General features: G+C 33.8%; 1 protein-coding gene across 1 annotated transcript in view; it reads right to left on the bottom strand.

Annotated features, from left to right (window-relative positions):
• Positions 1–19,837, bottom strand: part of LOC134529182 (proline dehydrogenase 1, mitochondrial-like) — a 161,762-nt gene that overhangs the window by 132,937 nt on the left and 8,988 nt on the right. Inside the window, exons 2-3 of the mRNA XM_063363018.1 lie at positions 5,040–5,248; positions 2,786–2,823 (exon numbers count right to left, since the gene is read on the bottom strand). Coding sequence (XP_063219088.1) covers positions 2,786–2,823; positions 5,040–5,248 — 247 coding nt within the window. The remainder of the gene's footprint in view (positions 1–2,785; positions 2,824–5,039; positions 5,249–19,837) is intronic.

Raw genomic sequence — 19,837 nt, 5'->3', positions numbered from 1 at the left:
GCCCATCGCCAGGCGTTTTGTTTACAAACACTGCCACGTGCTCTAGCAGCTCTCTGCTCACAAACAGCCTGCGTTCAATTTAACTGTTCTACACTCCGTATTATCATTATTCCATTATTAATCCGAGTTTACAAGGTTTGCTGTGTTAATAGTCTAATTTTTTTTGTAACAAAATCATGTATTTCTAATTAACAATATTTTGTTTTACCTACCTTCTCAAGGCTCATTCCAGGGCCAACATTTCACGTGTTTTGTACAGTATATAGATTTTAGGATAGTTTAGAGGTATATTTTAAAACCAGGTACTATAGTGTGTGTTTGTTGATAACTTACTCTAATGTTTACACTTTAGCTCTCTATGACTTGTGGACAGTTCCATGTCACCTACTTTAGTTTCAATTAGGGCAAATTATTTTATTTAAATTTTTTTTCAAGATGATTGTACCTGAATTTCTTTTAGAAGATGAACTTTCCTAAAAGTTATATTTTAAAGGCTTAGATACAACTAGTGATGCAGAGTCACTTAAAAAATGTTTGATGGTAGCTTGTAATGTTGCAAGACCCTTCCCTCCCATGTTTTTAAAAGTATTTCTTAAATGTTATAATTTGTCATTCAGAAGAGATCAGCTGGTTATGTAAGTCCAAGTCATAGTGACCCAATTTTGTATTTATAATTTATTTTATTATTAATATTTATGTCATTAATGTTAATGTTTAAGTATTTTATTTAGAAAAGCCTCTTTAATGTAATTCTATTGGCTTTCATTTTGCTGGCTTAGTTATTATTTGTGCAATACTCTATTGCGTTTATATAGTCTTTTTTTTAATAATAATTTTATGTAGTGTTTTAAAGTGGTTTTAAGACAGTGAGCATTAGGTAGAAGGAAAGAAAGACATGCGGTGACACAGCAGCGCTGAAAGACAATAATTTATCACAACATGTGTAAGAGAGACAGATGTTAGCCCAGACCATGGGAATATCTGACTGGGGAATCTCAGAATTATGTGTTAGATTAAAATGAGACGGAAGGTATAAGCGAAAGACAGAGACATGTGACAGCGAGAGAAAACCCTCAAAGAGAGGGGGTTACTTCATCATAATTGTATGAATAAGTGTTAAGCCAATAGTAAGACAGTATTTTGGGGAAGTCCCCAGCTAACTGAATTTTTCTATAAGGTTTGGTATTGTGCTGTGTTTCGTCAATCGTTGTTCAAGTACTTTGACGAGAGCAAACAATGTGCAAATTTGATGCGGTGATGAAGATATGACAGAATCTTTGAGCGTATTGTCCCAATGCGAATCGTTCTCTAGTAACTGTTAGGGTTGACACGCCTCACAGTATGTCGCACACAGTTGTTGAAACGACGTTGGACCACGAACATTCACCAACAACAATCGAAGATAATAACATTCGTCATTATTTGGATGCACAGTGTAGATGCCACCCAGTGTGTCTAAGGCAAATACATTTGGATGTCCTTCAACTGGTGTTCCTTGCTTCCGATGCTGAAACGATTTTGATGATGCGTTCCATGTGAATTAGCATGGCATTTCAGAATACAGCAAAGTGAGAGCGAAAGCATCAGCATGACAAACCGAGAAGAAGCTTGTCAATGTTGTCGACAGTGGACATGCCGCTATGTCCGCTGCGTTCTCTGGATTGAAATACACTCATCCATTTTCCAGATGTACTGCCAAATGTACAACTGAAGGGTGTCTTTCGTGGATTGTAAAGGCAAAGATGTGCCAAAAGTAGGTATACATAAACAGTGTGGGTGTGTGTGTGTGTGTCTCTATCCCCCTCTATCACTATACCTCTCTGAACTCTCTATATCTATCTATCTCTATCTGTATAGTTCTCTCTATACCTAACACTATCTCTCTATATATCCCTTTCCCTTCCTCTCCCCCTCTCCAACCCCTTTCTCACTCTTTCCCTTCATCTTCCTCTGTCCCACCCTCCCTCCCACCATTATTATTCAGACTATAGCAAAGAGGAAATACTATTAAATACTTACAGGTAACTATCCATACAACTCAAGCACCACCTTAAATTCTGCTTTAAGGGTTGGTGTTATCGTAATCTCAACCTAGGCAGTGACCTTTCCCGTTTTTTGAAAGTCAAGTGTGCAAAATTTCATCAAGATCGGAACAGTGGTTCAGGAACGCATGGAGGACAAACGTAGAAACTTTCAAAAGTAATTCGAAGTTGCAATTCCCATACAAAATTACCAAATTTGATTATTTCTTTTTTTTGCTGTTCCTTTGGGTTTTACCTCTTTTTTTTTTTTCCTAAACCATCCCTGTAATGAGACGAACAAAACAAAAAAAAATCATTCAATATCGGTCGAGAGGTTTTTTAAGTTTTAGCGAGACTAACGCACGGCAATTGATTTTTATATATATGTTCTTAATTATAAATATAATTATGATCTTAATCTCATCTATTGTGTCGTAAGATTTACTTACAAAGGTTCCATCACCAAATTTTTTATAGTTTTTGACTAAACCTTAATTATTAAAATTTCCATAAACTTAGCAAAAACTTCAGTTTTAAATTATAAATATTAAATTTTACAACAAAACACTAAAATTTTCTGTAATCGCTGAATAATTAGCAAATATATAGTTTGTTGACTATCTATGATGCTAGTACACCATTCCCCTTTAATTAAATCATTAATACCAGTTTCATTTAAATTATTAACCAACTAGATGATGTATGATTTCTGCTTCGCCACTGTTTTGACATCACACATAAAATTTGAGTGAAATAACACTTACCCTGTGTTTTTTCATCTCCGATTTCTGACACGCTACCCCTGAAAACATAGAAATACCATGAATTCACATAGCATAAATGCCATTAAAAATTTACTCACTTAGCCGACATCAAATAAAAATGAAAAAGAGAAAAATATTAAGTCACCAGTCATGTTGTATAGACTTAATTTTATGTTGTTTTCAGTATTCTCAAAAATCACGTTGAAAATTCCATAGAAATACGAAAATTACCTAGATATAGTGAACAATATTATTAAATAAAATTATTTTGTCATTACATATGTCAACCCATCATGTACAGTTAAACATCTTTAAGAGATTACTTGATGATGCCTATGCACTCTGTTCGCTAACATATGATCATTTATGTAAAACCCACTGGGCTATAAGTGACTAGCTCCTAAAATACATCAACCAAATTTAAGCATTTGATATTTTGACACTGATCCTAAAACTGCAGTACGTAAGTAACACCTTATTGATATAACGAGCCAGAATACGAAAAGATGTGGTAGCATGTCGTAGACATATAGCTGCAAACTAAAGCATCACTTTAGGACATAAATCCAGAAGCATTGACATAACCCATAGGTCTATTAAATAACTGTAATGCCTATTCCTAATTGTATTTTAATATTATACCTCGCTTTACCAGTATTTTTATAGTCCTATTCCTACTCCACCAGCAGTGACCAGCCCTGTAGGAATACATCCACTCTCTGGTGCCAAGCTTTGTACAGTTTCATGAGAAATCAGCCTGATAATTAACCTAGTGTGCCATAAGGGAGGTGGTAAAAATAATTTATTTAGCAAGGCATGTTTGCTCAAACAGGAAATAACTAAATGGTGGAAGGGCAAGTAGAAGGAAACAATAATTTGTGTGTATGGGGGTGTGTCTCTTTCTGTGTGTGTATGTGTGTGTGCACATTCACATTAGTGCATGTGAGCATGAGTGCACATGTGTGTGCACATGCATATGTGCGCATGTGCATGTGTGTGTAGAGAGAAATGGGTAAGAATAAAACACTCAGCTGCCAAAGAATGGCCTGTTTTAGTAGGCTATGGTAAATAGTGAAATACATGAAAAAAATACTTAAATAGTGGTTTCAAAAAATTAAGGCTACGGAACACACAGTACAATCTCAACTTACTTATGATTAACACAAAATAAGAACTTCTCAGAAACCCACTTAAATTAGTGAAATTCTATGAGGTAGTTAAAAAAAATTGTTAGTGTTTCCAATAGCTGTATTTAGCACAACGCAGGCAGCTACAACCGCTGTGGACCCACTTGCAGAGAGGATTCAATGAAGGTGCAACTTCCTCCTGAGGCAAACCCAAGCATGTATCCAGGCTTATGAGGGTGCTAAATTCTACTTCATGGCACCCAGTGTAATCCCTTGCTGCAAATTCTATTGTACAATTGATCTGACATGAAACTGTTGTGATACATAATAGTCAAATTTCAATACATGCAGGTTCATTACATCTCTACCATGCCTAGGTGCTGAATACTTTTTGTCAGTGGATTTGAGTTCTAAATGCCCACTGAGCCTTTAGTAGTGAACTGGACATTCTAGCCTAGGAAAATGAGGAAAAAAATGTTATTCACTATTATAAAAAAAAATCACCATGGTATTTGTTCAAAGATACTTCACACGAGCATAGGTAATTTAGAAATAAATTTGCAGTTAGAAATAAAATTCCAGTGGAATCTTGATAATTCAAATATCTTTATGTAACTTGAATTCATATTCTATCAAAAAATTGTCTTTGGCCCTCTAAATGTTCTAATGAAAAATGTGAAAGAAAAATCACTTCTAATTTTTTTTTTGTCATGTCTTTAGCAATACTAGAACATGTCCAGTATAAAACATTGACTTTTGCTTAAAAGGTCGCTGTAATTAGGGAAGTATAAAAAGTATTCAAAAAAAAGTCTGCAATAGCAAAACACTTAGGAATTCCACACATGTTCTAAAAGTTTTTGAGGGATAGCTGACTGAGGTAACTGATGGAATGTTCACTACACCTATGATTTTTCATTCCAAAAAAATACTGTTATAGCTTTTAAAAAAAAAAATTGTACTTAAAATACTTACACAATTTTCTTATTCAAGTGAAAAATTTTTTCCATCCCACAATGATACTTCCCTAATTCAAATTTTTGAATAGTTTGCATTTGGCCAATGGTTCCTTTAGCTTTGAATTATCCATGTTCCACTGTACATACACAAATAATGTTAGCAGCACTTACAGCTCTTCTCTGCGCTCTGCTTCTTCCTGGCTTATGTCTTCTTCCACAGAGTAATCCAAAATTGGTTTCACGCCAAAGGAACGAAGACGTTCCAGTGTTGGACGAATAGCTACAGTGTCTTCTCCAGCAACAAAGTGACCATAAAATGTTGATCGCATCAAAAGCTTGAAAACTCTGTCTCCCAATAGATTACGGCAAAGTTTCATTAACTGTAAAAAAAAAATGTATAATTATAAATAACACTAACATACTTGTGAAATAGTTTGGACACTAACAAGTTGAAAACGGGTAATTCCATGTCAAATCAGCACAGTTTTAATTTAAATTCAACCTGACTCTATTAGATTACGATATTTTTTTTTGTTATAGTTTACTTGCATAAAGAAAGTGGAGAATAATTTTTTGAGTGGTTTTTTCAATTAATTTACAAAATTTATAAAATGACCGAAATTTCGCAAGTTTCTGATCTTGAGAAAAATTTGTCACTCTGGAATGGTTGATATTAGAGAGCTCGAATTGGTGCAATTATAAAGCATTTTTAATGGGCTTTCATATGAAATACAACTCAATAAGGGTCGCTTTATTAAAAAATACCAAAAAAAATGGAAAATCCCAAATTGGATTTACTAAAAAAAGTGACCATGTTAAAAAAAATTTTAAAAATTCCTAATTTTTGGTTGCACCATTCTTATTTTACCTATTAAAAACCATTTTGGGATTATTATGGGTTCATGAAATATGAGGCATAAATCTATGGCATAAGTTAGTAGCAAGTATTTAATAGTACCCATTTTTGTTCATTTATTTAATTTTTAATTACTCTAAAGTACAAATATTGATGTTTTAAGTACTCACATACAAAGCAATTGATAATAATTTATACATGCAGTATTTATTAGGCAAGTTAACAATTTTAACAGACAGCATTTACATAAATAATAGTACACAGTAGGCTAACCTGGGACAATGTATAGTCTCTGCAATGGCTCACTCTCACTAAACGACATGACTATACTGAGATTCTGGTAATAAAAGAAAGAAAAATTACACCAGCATCATCTAAACATGTTTGACATATTTGAGGGTGTTCATCTATTTTACGTGTCATAAGTGTCAAAACGTACACCATCAAATCTTTGAGCAGTTTTGTGCCTGACCGCGTAATTAGTGTTTTTAAACTGGAGGAAGAAAAATAATCACCAGAGAAATGATTACTTATTTAGGTATGTGAAGTGTGATGAACTAAATAACACTGATCAAAAGTGACAGTGTTTATAGCAACGAGCATTACTCCTACGGAAAGAGTGGTAACTTCCATGTTAAATGCGTGTCACAATAAGCAGACTGCTATGGAGCGACTGCAGCGATACCATGTGTGTCGTGGCAAAACCTGAACTAACGAGCGTGTGGCGCATGCTCATTAGGAGCCCTTTTTTTTAGCTGCCACGTGCTTGCTTTTCCCGCCATACAGAAAATTAATGATTTGTTTGTAAACAAAGATGCAGAGAAGCAATACATTCTTCACAAAGGATGTTACTTTATATTATTTTCTAAACTAAATTGGTCAATTACTTTTAATATTGCCTTATAAAACACTTGTAATGAATTTTCTCGGCAAATCATTATGTACTAAATCGAAACAGGCGTAACTCGGACCTATTGCATCTCTGCATGTTTATTTCTAAAAGTTACACCCGTTAAATACTTAACCTTCTTTAAGCTTTAAATTGCAAAGAAAGGCTAATATTCTTGTTAAGGTGCCTGATATTATCTGGTTTGTACCATATGAAACCCCGACATTGTCATGTTAACCATAATAAATATATTGCCAGAATGGAATCACTTTCGTGAGCATTTTGTTTGGTTTAAGTTACCATGCGCATGTATAAAACGTACCTATATTTTAAAAACATACAGGCCTCTAACCCAGGTGTGAATACATTTAATTACACTTTTTAACACATAGGTCAGGAATGTTCTGTTATGAAATGAATCTAGTTATCATGTTCGTTACTAAAGTTTTTTTTCTCCTGTAGGCCTGACTAAATCCTACTTTGTTACCATTAAAACCAATTTTACCACAACTGGTTTTACAGTTTCAAACCCCCCCCCCCCCCTGCAGTGGTTTTATACACAGTTAAACATTAATAACATATTACCTCAAAATGCTGAATTACATGGTACACAAATAGGCCAAAATTGCATTTTGTAATAGATTCTCACTTATAGAATGGGCCTTAAATGTTGGCCAGCGCATACAGCTGGCTTCGCAAGGAGGTGGGAGGGAGAGTTTCACCACAAACTATGTGGCGTTCCTACAGACCATGACATCTTTCTGCACACTGCAAGCCCGACCAAACCCCTGCTTGGCAGGTCCTCACAAGGCAGCAGTAGCTAGGTAGGTAAACTATCTTTCAGGCGGAGCAGCAGTATAGCCATACAGACTATACATTAACATATTGAGAAGCGAGAACATGTTTATACTTTACTAACTACTCAGTGAAATTGCGCTGTTGCACTGCATTGCCAGTCGCCACTTCTCAGAATATTTTTTTGCAGAATAAGAAGCATCTTGAAGGTTGGGATATAATGTAGGCTAACATTGACCCATAATCAACACTGTTAATATTTGTTGAACTATTCAGGTTTTTAATCAGAATATATAAAACTAAAGCAGAATAATTAAATATAGCAGTTTTTGCCTAATTCATGAGCATACATTTATCCAGACAGATCAATAATGCTGTGTACTCTGTTTTGCAAAAATCTGGCTTCTGGGAGCCCTAGTAGATCAAGCTGTCAAAACAACTGTCCAAAAGTTGGCAAAAACAGTTAACCATGATCACTCTGATGTTTGATATGAAACCTATTTCAATGAATGAATTAATGAATGTCTTATTTATGTGCCATACTTTCTGAAAAAAGGAAAGAGGAATATGAATTTGCTGTAAAAATAAAAAAATGTACCTTCAGACATGTTATACCAATATATTTAAATTTCATTCAAGATAACAAATTAAAAGGTTCACTGTTCTCAAGACACAAAACCTAAACCCATGTTTACTGGTGCCAATAAAATTTGTAAATATAGTTGTCTTGTTTTCCTATATTTACAAAATTAATGTTAAAATTATATTTCAACAATCAAAAACAACACTGTTACAACAAATTAATGCTGTATAATAGTGTAAATATGTACCAAGGTAATTTTTCCAGTTGTTAGGGTTTCACCCACTCACTTTTGTGGTGCTGTAGTGCCATAACTGTCACAGGGTATACTGAAAGCTCCAAAGTCAGGGTATGACCTACTTGGGCCAGATTATTTTCAAATGCAGAATATATTTCATGCAAAGGTAACCTGAATAGGCTATTTATATGTATTACTAGTTTACCTGAGTCAAACAACATAATTTACTCTACTAATTAGTTTATTACATTCGCCAGATCATTTCAGAGTACAATTTTCTACAAATATATTGGACAAGTGAATTTTATACATTAAATATCATGATGAGCAAAAAATCAACCAATATATGAAGAAATGTTTACACTATTCAGCGGCGAGAAGAAGAAAAGTTATTATTTTATGTATTCATTTTTTAAAATGTCCAAGTCGACTACAAAAATATACGATTATATTGTACATGTAGTATAGGACTCGTCAAGAATATTAAACATTATGAATACACATTTAAGTACAATCATATACACATAAACGTAAATAATTAAATAGTAAAAAACAAATAATGTACATTATATAATAATAATAATACATTTTTAGCATAGTTTTGCTTCCATAATATAATTAATAGAATAAAATCTGAATTCCAACAGCAAATCTTTCAGTATTTTTTTTTTAATACACAAAGTTGGTTTTCTGATTAAAAATGTGGTGGAAGTTTATTATAAAAACATATAGCAGAGTATCTCGGACTATTTGCAAAACATTTTGTACGATGTTGTAATATATGAAAATTATTTTTTGATCTAGTCGAATAATTATGTAAATTGAAATTCTGCAGTTCATTCAATTGTGAATGAGCAAATATATGTAATTCATAAATGTATAACGATGGTAATGTTAAGACACCTAAGCTTTTGAAAAGTTGTCTGCATAAGGTACGATTATTTACATGCATTATTATACGTACAAATATTTTCTGTATTTGAACAATTTTAGATGAGTCCGTGGAATTACCCAAAAATATTATTCCATATCGTGAGGTTCAACATAGCCAAAGTAAATAATTTTTAAAGCATTTAGATTAGTCCATTTTGAAAATGTTCTCATAGCAAATAATATTGAGCTCATTTTTTTAGTTAAATAAGCAATATGAGATTTCCAATTAGGGTTCTTCTCAATATATTTACCTAGTATTTTGGTTGAATTTGATTGAGATATATTATAACCATTAATCGATACAGTTGGGTCTTGCAAATTGTATAAGTTATTAAGTTTAAAATGCAGCCACGTTGTTTTTGTGTTATTAAGAATTAATTCATTAGCCTTAAACCAATCTATGATGTCCCTAGTTAAAACATTTATATTTGCAATTAAACTTAAAGGGTTATCTCCATGTATAGATATATTAGTGTCGTCAGCATATAATACAACATTTTTAGGCAAATCGTTAACGTATATAAGAAAAAGCAAAGGTCCTAGTACAGAACCCTGAGGAACACCAACAGATATGTTTTGCCTATCTGAATGAACATTATATTTTATGTTGGTTAAAGGATCTATATGTTGTACTACGACTACTTGTAAATGCTGAGTCAAGTGAGATGTTAACCAATTAAGCACTGTATCTCTTACACCATGTGCTTAACTTTTTAATTAATATTTTATGGTTAACACTATCACAAGCCTTACTTAGGTCACAAAATAGCCCAACAGGATGATTCCTTCTGTGTAGGTCCATAGTTATAATGCCGATAAATTCATAAAGTGCAGTTATCGTCGATTTACAACGCCTGAATCCATGTTGACTGCCCACTAAAATGTTATTTTTCTCAAAAAATTACATTAATCTATTAAACATTAATAATTCTAATATTTTTGAGAATGAGGACAGAAGAGATATTGGACTGTAATTCTGACAGGCGTCACAAAGACCTTTTTTATGCAAGGGAATAACTTTTGAACACTTCCATAAGGTAGAAAAATAACCTTGCATAAAAGATTCATTATAAAGATATAACAATGGGTCAACTATATAATCAATACCAGTCTTTAATAATAAAATCAGGTACAGCATCTAAACCTGATGAACGTTTACCTTTTGATTTATGAACTACTGACAATAACTCAATTTTAGTTTAGTTACAGGAAATATGAAAATAGAAGACGATGTATAGGTTGTGCCAGAAATGGAGGCTGTATTGTACACATTATTATTAATAATCTGATGAACACGGAGTTGGTTATGCACTATTTTATAAAAATATTCACTAAACTCATTAGAAACAAATCTTTGCTCTTCTGGTTTTGAACGACAGCATCTTACTGCACATTTTCGCTCATAGGCATATCGTCCAGACATTTTTATCTTTTCACGTTTTCTTGCTAACCAAATATTTTAAAATGATTTCTAATTTACCAGATGCAAGTTGTTGTTTACCACTAAACACAACATGGCGCCAGCAAGTCAACCCTTGCGAGTCAAATAAATATCCTACTTATTTTAGCGGAGTATTTTCAAAGCAAATTATTTTTATTATAATACTGAATAATTTTAAAAATTGATGTAGAAACTTCGTTACAAGTACAAGTAGCTATGCTATACTTGTTGAAGTCTTTAGTGTGATTGTGTGATATTGCATTTAGCGCGGTCACCTGTATCATGGCGAATGACGAACTAACAAAAAAAAGGGTCCATCATAAAAAAAAAGCCTGTGCAACGATTTCCTATTCCAGTTTCCTCCCCATGGTTTATAGGCAGAGTTAGTAGTTTTTTTAATATGCTGACTGGATTCAGATAGTATTAATTCATTAGCTTGAAGGGAAGTTCGACAGATATAGAAAACTATACCTCCCGACAACATCATAACACTGTGAAAGGTATATCTGTGGTTATATGAGTCACTCCCTCTAGAAAGTCCGTCCATAGATAACAAGCCCAGACATGACGTTATCACCGCCAATAAAATTCTGAATTTGGCTAAGTCTGCTGCTGGCATTTGTCCCAAGGGAAAATCGAACACCTGAGTTATGTTGTGATTTCTGACTAACACATAACACTGTTTCTGTCTACCTGTTTCAGAAGCAACTTTTAAACTTTTTGAAGCAGAGATTAAAGAGAACTCCTAATAAGATATAATAATCTTCAGATGGGTTGAGTGCACAATATAAACACAAGAACTTTCTGAACTTGTGCCATCACAAGAAAGACTTTCTTACTGATGCAGAATGGCATTTTTTCAACAACAGCACATGAGAAAAGGCCATGTGATGGTATTGGAGGCACCATTAAGAGATTGGCAGCACATGCAAGTTTCCAAAAGCCATATGAAGACCAAGTAATCACTCCATGAATACTCCATGATTGGGGCAAAGAAGACTAATGATTTGGGGAAAGAAGACACTAATGCCTGGGCAAAAGAAAACATTTTTGGGTACCAACTTTACCCTTGCTATGTAAGAAGAGTACATTTCAAAAGAATAATTCTTGACAAAAAGGTTTAGCTCTTCACGTACCATTCCTGGTACTATGAAAATACATATTTTCATACCAATTAAAGTTTTAGCAGTATCTTTTTGTTTTGCTGAAACCTGGGTTGAATGTTCTGTGGCATCTAAGGACATACTGATTCTAAGTAAGATATATCATTACATCATAGCTTATTTTTTGGTATAAGATGAAAAGGCACATGAAGTCAAACTGACATTTCTATACCCTGCATGACCATGTCCATCCATCTTTCTCTTAACCCACAGCATCCAAAGAAAAATCAAGGCACTTTCAATACAGAATCCCAGGTTAGCCTACATGTATCATTTAATTATATAAGTGCTACCTGTTACATGTGGTTAGCAGCCTTATCAGTAATACAAATTTAAATTCTTATAAATGTCTTTGTATGTGAATACTTAAAACATCAATATTCATACTTTAGAGTGATCAAAAATAAATAAATAAACAAAAATTGGTACTATTAAATACCTGCTCTTAACATATACCACAGATTTATGCATCATACCTCATGAACCCATAATGATCCCTAAATGATTTTTAATAGGTCAAATAAGAATGGTGCAACCAATTTTTGAGAATTGTATTAAATATTTCAAATTGACAATTTTAAGTAAACCAAATTTGGGATTTTCTATAAATTTTTTATGAAGCAACCCCTATCGAGCTGTAAGTCATAGGAAAGCCCATTAAAAAAACTATAAAATGGTTCTCATTTTAGCTTTCTAATATCAACCATTCCTGAAATACACATATTTTTCTAGATTAGAAACGTGCAAAATTTGGTTTATTTTTAAATTTTGTAAATTAATTTTAAAAAAAACTGCTCACTTATAATATCTAAATAAAAATTATTTTTTTCATTTACTTCATGCAGGTAAACTATAAACAAAAAAATCATTGAAATCTAAGAACGTGTGTGCTGATTCGACATGGAATCACTCAAACAGAGAATGAAAACAAGCCATTATAGAAAGTTGCACACACGACTATTAAAATTCCGCTTTCTGAAAAAATATGCAAGTCCTGTTTTGCAAAGTTACAAAGTATATTTTGAGGACTGAGCAAGAGGGAACATTAGTAAGCACAATAGTAAAAAAAAAAATTGGACGAGGTAGAACAAAGGTTATAATCTTGGTTCACCATTTGATAAAATCACTACAGCTAAAATGAATTACATGGTTCCGTATCATGCTACGGCTGATTTATTATCCAATTTCCTCATATTGTGTTGTAAGTGTGTGTGTGTGTGTGTGTGTGTGTGTGTATATATATCTCCTCAAATAACTTCATCAATAAGATGTTAAACACAATAAACATTTCAAAAATTAAAAATACTATGTTTATCATGGGATTTACTGACAGAAAAATGGCAGAGGCAATTTCGTACAAATGCAGACCTAAAAAAGTCTCAATAGTGAGGTTTGGGAGCCAAGGTATTTGAGCGATCAGATCACTCACCACCTACCCAGGCAATCCTTAAAATCTCCTCACATTAAGCTTTGTAGGAACACAGGTTACTGCCCTTCCCACTATGTAAATGAGTTTACTAAAGATTTATTATGTTTTGGTAATCATACTTGGTTAGGTTTTCCATCATTAAGTAAATAAATACTAAGTGCCCATAGTCACATATGGAGCAGATACTTGGACTGTTGACCAAGCTAGTTGCAGGATCAGAGCAATAGGAATGAAGATTTTGAGGAGTATGTTGGCAGTTACGAGGCAGGACAAAATCAGGAATGAGATTGTACAAGCAAGAGCAGGAGTACAAGACTTGAATGAGATCAATGAAAAAGCAATAATACTATGGTATGGAACTATGCACAGAATGGGAATGAGAAAATGATGGAATTGAAGTACACAGGAAAAGGACCCCAAGGAAGACCAAGGAGGAGATGGGAAGAGCAAATAGTTAAAGGAGTGCCGGAGAGAGGAGAAGATTGGAGTAAAGTGAAGAATGAGGAATGGTCGAGGAACAGATGAAGATAGAGGCATTTTACTTTGCTGACCCGGCCACAGGCTGGAAGCAGTTGATGATGATGATGATGATGATGATGATGATGATGATGTAAAATAACACGTGTTTGTTCTTATAAGAGGTATTAGTGCATTCGCAGCATGTTTTATGTACACAGTTTATTTAATGGTTTGTAATATGTCTGATGGATTGTTTACTTTAATATGAAAAAGTTGTTTGAAGATATTTTTACTTAATTTTAATCGCTCATTTAGTTTTCGTGTGATTTCATGTATTTCTTTTGTATCATTTGCTAAGGTTCTTTGAAAACTAGCTGTTGCAATAGTTTTGCCAGTTATATCATCAGAGAGAAAGACAGCTGTATTTTATATGAGAGAAATAAAATCACGTGATGTGTCTTGTGGGTGAAGACGCAAAGCATCATGGTCCGTTTTCACGACCAAAAAGTATTTGTTCCATTATTGGTCGTAGTTGTAAGCTGCTTTGTGATTGGTAGTTGTTGGCATCACGAGTATACTTTCCTTCCAGTTGGCAAGAAGTTAGTCTCAAAGGTCGCCATTTTAGTCATCACTTGGGCAAATTCGCAAGTAGGAATGTTAGGTGGCGATTCACCAAATAAAAGTTTTAATGTAGCAAAGAGAATAATTTCACACCTGTCGTCCGGGCCATGCTGAGGAACATAATTTTAGACAATTTACAATTAGATGTTTTGACCACAGGCAGCAGAATAGGTTAAGTTAGAGCCGTTTTTGGTAAACGGGTGGCCACGATAATAAGACAATGGTATCTTGGCCATTTGTACCATGCATCGTAAGCGACTGCGGGATTTTCGTTAATGAACTGTAAGTAAATATCATGCCTAAGTGATGAACTAATGAGTTTGAGAAGTTTGTGCTGCACATTTAGGTTTTTCTTGATGTAAATGTTACTGCTTCGTAAAATTGTGGCCATGTAAGTGTGTGATAAAGGAAAAAAATTAATTTACAAACTTCATTTCGTGAATTCCTTTATTGTTGAAAGACCATTTTCAAAGAAAACAGACAAACTCAAAAAGTAATATTCTATGGAACTTAAAATTGTTCTTTGCACCCAACAAATTTCTTCAAGTGTATTTATGTATGTGCAATCTAGTCCAATTTTGAGCTAGCCAGAGGTTTTGTATTGTAATGGCTTGTTTATCTCACACACTTAAGTTCTTATGTTTGGATATTCATTATTCATAGATTATGGTGAAGACATTTCAGTTCTTTCTCTCCCTACCAGAGAAAGAAAATATTATAAAACTCTACAAGAAAACGGCAGAGTTAACACAACCTGCTTAAACATTGTAGTATTGGCAGTATGTGTTGGTTGATGTCCAAACACCAATAACTTACGTGCAATTTCCTGAAACATTTCTATTTTCTTAGTTGCTACACTATTTTACATATCAAGTCAGCTCAGCCTGACATGACAACACAACACTGTAATAATTTATAACATGTGAAGGCTGCAGATAGGAGAGACGGTTTTTATGTTTTGAGGTTACTCTTTTCGCAACTCTAAAGTTAAGGTAACTTGATGATTAGAAGAGTTGTTTTATGATTATTCTTAGCCAAAACAGAGTATTAAAAGTAACATATCAATACAGCTCCAAATGTTTCTTCTTATAGATATTACAAGCTTGCTCAAAATTAATTATTGACTCCCACAGTTTACCCTAACCAGGTACACCAACACCTCAATTAACACGTCTTCATATTGCGTGAATTCACTCATTGCGATGTTAATTTTACTGCCCCAGTCTTGAAAAGCACATCTGTAAATTTCAGTTAGCACGAAATTGCCACAGACAAAAAAGTCAGACATGATGCCACATATGTACCATGACATACAGTTAGCTATACAAGGGAGCAAAATATGCACACACACAGGTCAGACTTACACTATCGGCTGTTGCACAACCATCGGCTATGGCAAGTTCAGTTGCGGCTATGGAATGTAAAGGACCAAATGTTTTTACGTACACACGTATGCCGCCAGGCCGTATGATTGTCGCCCGGCTACAGATCAGGCTGTGATTAACTACATTCTAGCCAGTGGCAGGGAACTCGCACGCACAAACACAAAGCAACATCTGCCCATTCGTCTGCCTGTAACTTACATGCACAAGCACCTGCAGTTGAAATAATATTGGAATCATGGCTTCCAAGTGAAAGAATAATGCATCAAGTTCAAGTATTTGAGACAAACCAGAAGTATTACAGCGTGCAGAATGTCATGAAGGCCACACTTATGTTGGTTGCAATTTAGTTTTAAGCAAGTCAACTGTAGGCACAGTGAAGGATAGTTTGGAATGTTCGTGGAAAGTACCCTAAGCGAGTTGAAGGTCATGCCCGGGCGGGCAAGCCAACCAGCCGACTGACATGTATGTACATAACCACCTATCTCCCATTACATGGTGTCGTATTTGTCATACAAAGTAGTTGATGGTAGCCTTATGAAGTTAAATGGTGACATATTTATTGTTGAGTGTTATTCTATGCATTTATATTAAGTAAAGAATATTTCCCTACACATTTTGGAAAACATTAAGTAAATTAGCCTTGCTATGTATGGTGACTAATGCTTCAGAATTAGCGATTTCAAATAACATAAACATTTTTAGGAACGTATTAGTCATGCTAAGTGATTGCTGATTGGTGTACACACAATTTTGAGACATATATTTTCATGAGTGACTAGTCACCCCGGCCTACGCTGACGACTGGGGTAAGATTTCTAGTTAAAAATAAAATAAAAAAATTTCAAAATACAAATGGCTCGGTCCCAACTAGCAGAAGTGAAATTATCATTCTCACATCATTTAATGTCGTAATTTTAGCTGCAGACAACACAAACCGGAGGTACAACGATTGAGCGAAAACTAGTTGGACAATGTGATGACCTCTGCTTACAAAGGGTGAGGCGGTCATATAGCCCAACCAACCAATCACAAAACCCAAACTATATTTCGAAGTCAACTTTACAAGGATAGTAAATACAACAAATGTCCCACCAGTTTCCGTAGTGAAATTTACAAAAAGGCATGGCTATCCTGATCAGATGCAAAAATTAAGTACAGTGAACATTTTACTACAGAAGTAGACTTCAGCGAACACGTCTCTGTATTTCCAAGTGACAAGATTTTAATAAACATGAACGACTAACGAAAAATTACTTTTAGAAGACAACCAATTTCAAAACTGCACCACTGCTTATGCCAAAGGAATTTCCTTAACATTACTGTGGTGCCATAAATATGTTCAAAATCAAACCAGACTCATACTTAATGAACAAAAGAAAATAACATACAAAAAACAAACACCAACCTTATGTTTGCCTATCCAACACCTCAAATGAATAATTATTTATATTTATTTTCAGTATCACTTAAAATATTTTAAATGCCTATACATTAAATACGATAAACATTATGAACATAAATTATAACCTCCATAAAATCCCTGATAAAGTTGGTGTAACAGGTTACACCACATTACTATACATTAGACAAGGTTACCTCCTTGTGTAAGAGAATTCTGGCCATAGAAATATGTGTCCGAGAAATGTGCTACTTCAAACAAACACAAATATTCCAGGCTTTTTAGGAAATTTCCAGACTGGCGATAATATTACCTTTATATCACTTTTCACAACAGACCTGATGCAAGACCACATGTCTACCCATATGAAACTGGCACCTTCGAAAATTTTATTTCAAAAAAATGTTAGACATTTGAATTGTACGTCCTCTTAAATAGTTGTTGGGCAAATTGCTTTTAAATAGGAACCAATAAAACCAGATGATTTTATTTGGATTATTAACTCTCACTTTTATGCTATTGGGCTAATCGGAGAGGGTGTGCCTTACAAACCAAATACAAGATAAACTTACAATTATTCACTGCAGAGTGTTCATTCACAGCCAACAGATGTGTGGACGTGCAGTTCTCGCTTAGCCAAAATCGGTCCATCCAACATTTCATCTGTATGGTTAGCTGACATTAACTCGTCAATTTTCAATTAGTCTGATTTCCTGGGTTTGACTTACCCCCTAATAATGCTCTATCTCAACAAATCAGTTTTATAACTCAAAAATGTTTAAATCACCAATTGTGAACAACTTCTGATTAATTTCTCAAGCCTGAAGCTTTCAAATTAGAAGACCTTTTAAAAACTGTAGAGATTCTTTGTGCCAAGGTTGATGACCTTAAAAATTAAAACTTTATTTTCGAAACCTTAATTATTGATTCACAATCTGAAACTGCTGAAATTAAGCAAGAACTTAGAGAAATTAATCAAAATTTAATTTCAAAATTAAAATGTTAGGTCATACAGTGAAATATTCATGAATTTATCTAGTGGCTCAAAAAGCATAAAATGTATGTGAACATGTCGAAATTCCTGCCACCAGGAGCAACAGTAGTCGTGACCCACTTCCGTCTCAGCCCGAAAAGCGCACCATCAACAGCGGTGTCAACACCCAGAATGCCAACCATATTCTAGATAGTTTCACCGTCATACAATAAAAACAATAGTCCCAGCCAAATAGAATCCCTGGTGAAAAACATATTCAGGAGTGCAAAAAAATTAAATATATAAATGACTATAATAAACTACCCTCTGTAATCAGTAATTAAAAAAAAGGTTACCTTATTCGTTTATACAATTCATTAAATAATCATGATTGGTCAGATTTCTATAAAAACGTCCGATGTTAACGATCTCGTTGAACAACTAAATAACTGTATTTGTGAAAATATTAACCTATTCATACATTTGTCTACCAAAAAAGCCTCTAAATATATTTATTGGTTCTCATATGATCTAAACCAAGCATTGAAATCAAATAAACATTTCCACAAACTATACAGAAGAAATAACAACATGCTTTATTATGCTCATTATTTCTTATTACAAGAAACAAGTAAAATTCTTAATCCAACATGATAAAATTCGTTGGAATCATATGATTAATAATAATATTAAAGAAAGCAAAGAAATTGGTGCTATGTTAAAATTATCAAAAATGGCCATCATGAAGAAATTTAATTATGACAAAATAAAAGGTAATGTTTCAAATGATCCTCTATTACAATCCAATGATTTTCTCAGTATCTTTCCAGTATTTATGTAAAATCAAATAACTATCCCCATGTACCTTTTACCAACAAAAACAATATCAATACTTTCTCTTTCTGAAAGCCTTGTCCTTGTGGTAGCAAAGCTCTAAAATCTTCTAGGTCAACAGGTACAGGTGGCATTCCCAAATTCATTCTAAAAGATTGCTCTAACATACTAGTATCACTTTTATAACATTTATTTAACTCCAGTTTAAAATCTCAAGTTTCTTTTCTAATTCAATGTAAAATTGCCAAACTAATCCCCATTCACAAAAGGCTATAAATTAAATGTATCTAATTACCGTCCTATATCCTTACTAAATGGTTTCTCGAAGATCTTGGAAAAAATTAATTTTAAACTTTTAAATTTTAAAATAAATAAGAAATTGTCTAATAATCAACATGGATTCAGAGCAGGAATGTCTACTTTTAACAACTTAATCTTTTTCCTTAATCAAGTCATTAATAGGGGGCAAACTGATGCCTGCTATTTTGATCTTACTAAAGCTTTTGACACTGTCAATCATACAATTCTTCTTGGCAATTTAGCGTACATGGATTTTAACAAGAACTGAAGTCAAATGGTTTTCCAGCTATTTAAATAAATGATTCTTGCAGTCTTGGTGAAACCCTAAAATCCAGACTTGCTGAACATACATGGGAAAATAGCCACAAAATCATCTGGGAAGACTCCACACCACTCATACAGGAACCCGATAAAATAAAAAGGAAAATCAAAAATCAGCCTTCATTATTAGCAATAAAAATATTTTCAGCCAGCAGAGCATTGAATTAAAAAATATTTCGATCCCTTTGATTAAGAGAGAAACATCCCTGCAGCGTAAAACAATAGCCAATACTCAACCTACCATAACCAATCCGCTTTAACTCCATGGTGCACAGCCAATGGGGAGACAGCTTGTCTGCCATTGGCTGAGCAAGATGTAGTCCATTCTCTGATAAATACCCTCATTTTTCCAG

This window comes from Bacillus rossius, chromosome 2 (genome assembly GCF_032445375.1).
Source record: "Bacillus rossius redtenbacheri isolate Brsri chromosome 2, Brsri_v3, whole genome shotgun sequence".
NCBI classification, from domain to species: Eukaryota; Metazoa; Arthropoda; class Insecta; order Phasmatodea; family Bacillidae; genus Bacillus; species Bacillus rossius.
The sequence above is the reverse complement of the archived record's forward strand: the minus strand, read 5'-3'. Positions and strand labels throughout refer to the sequence as shown.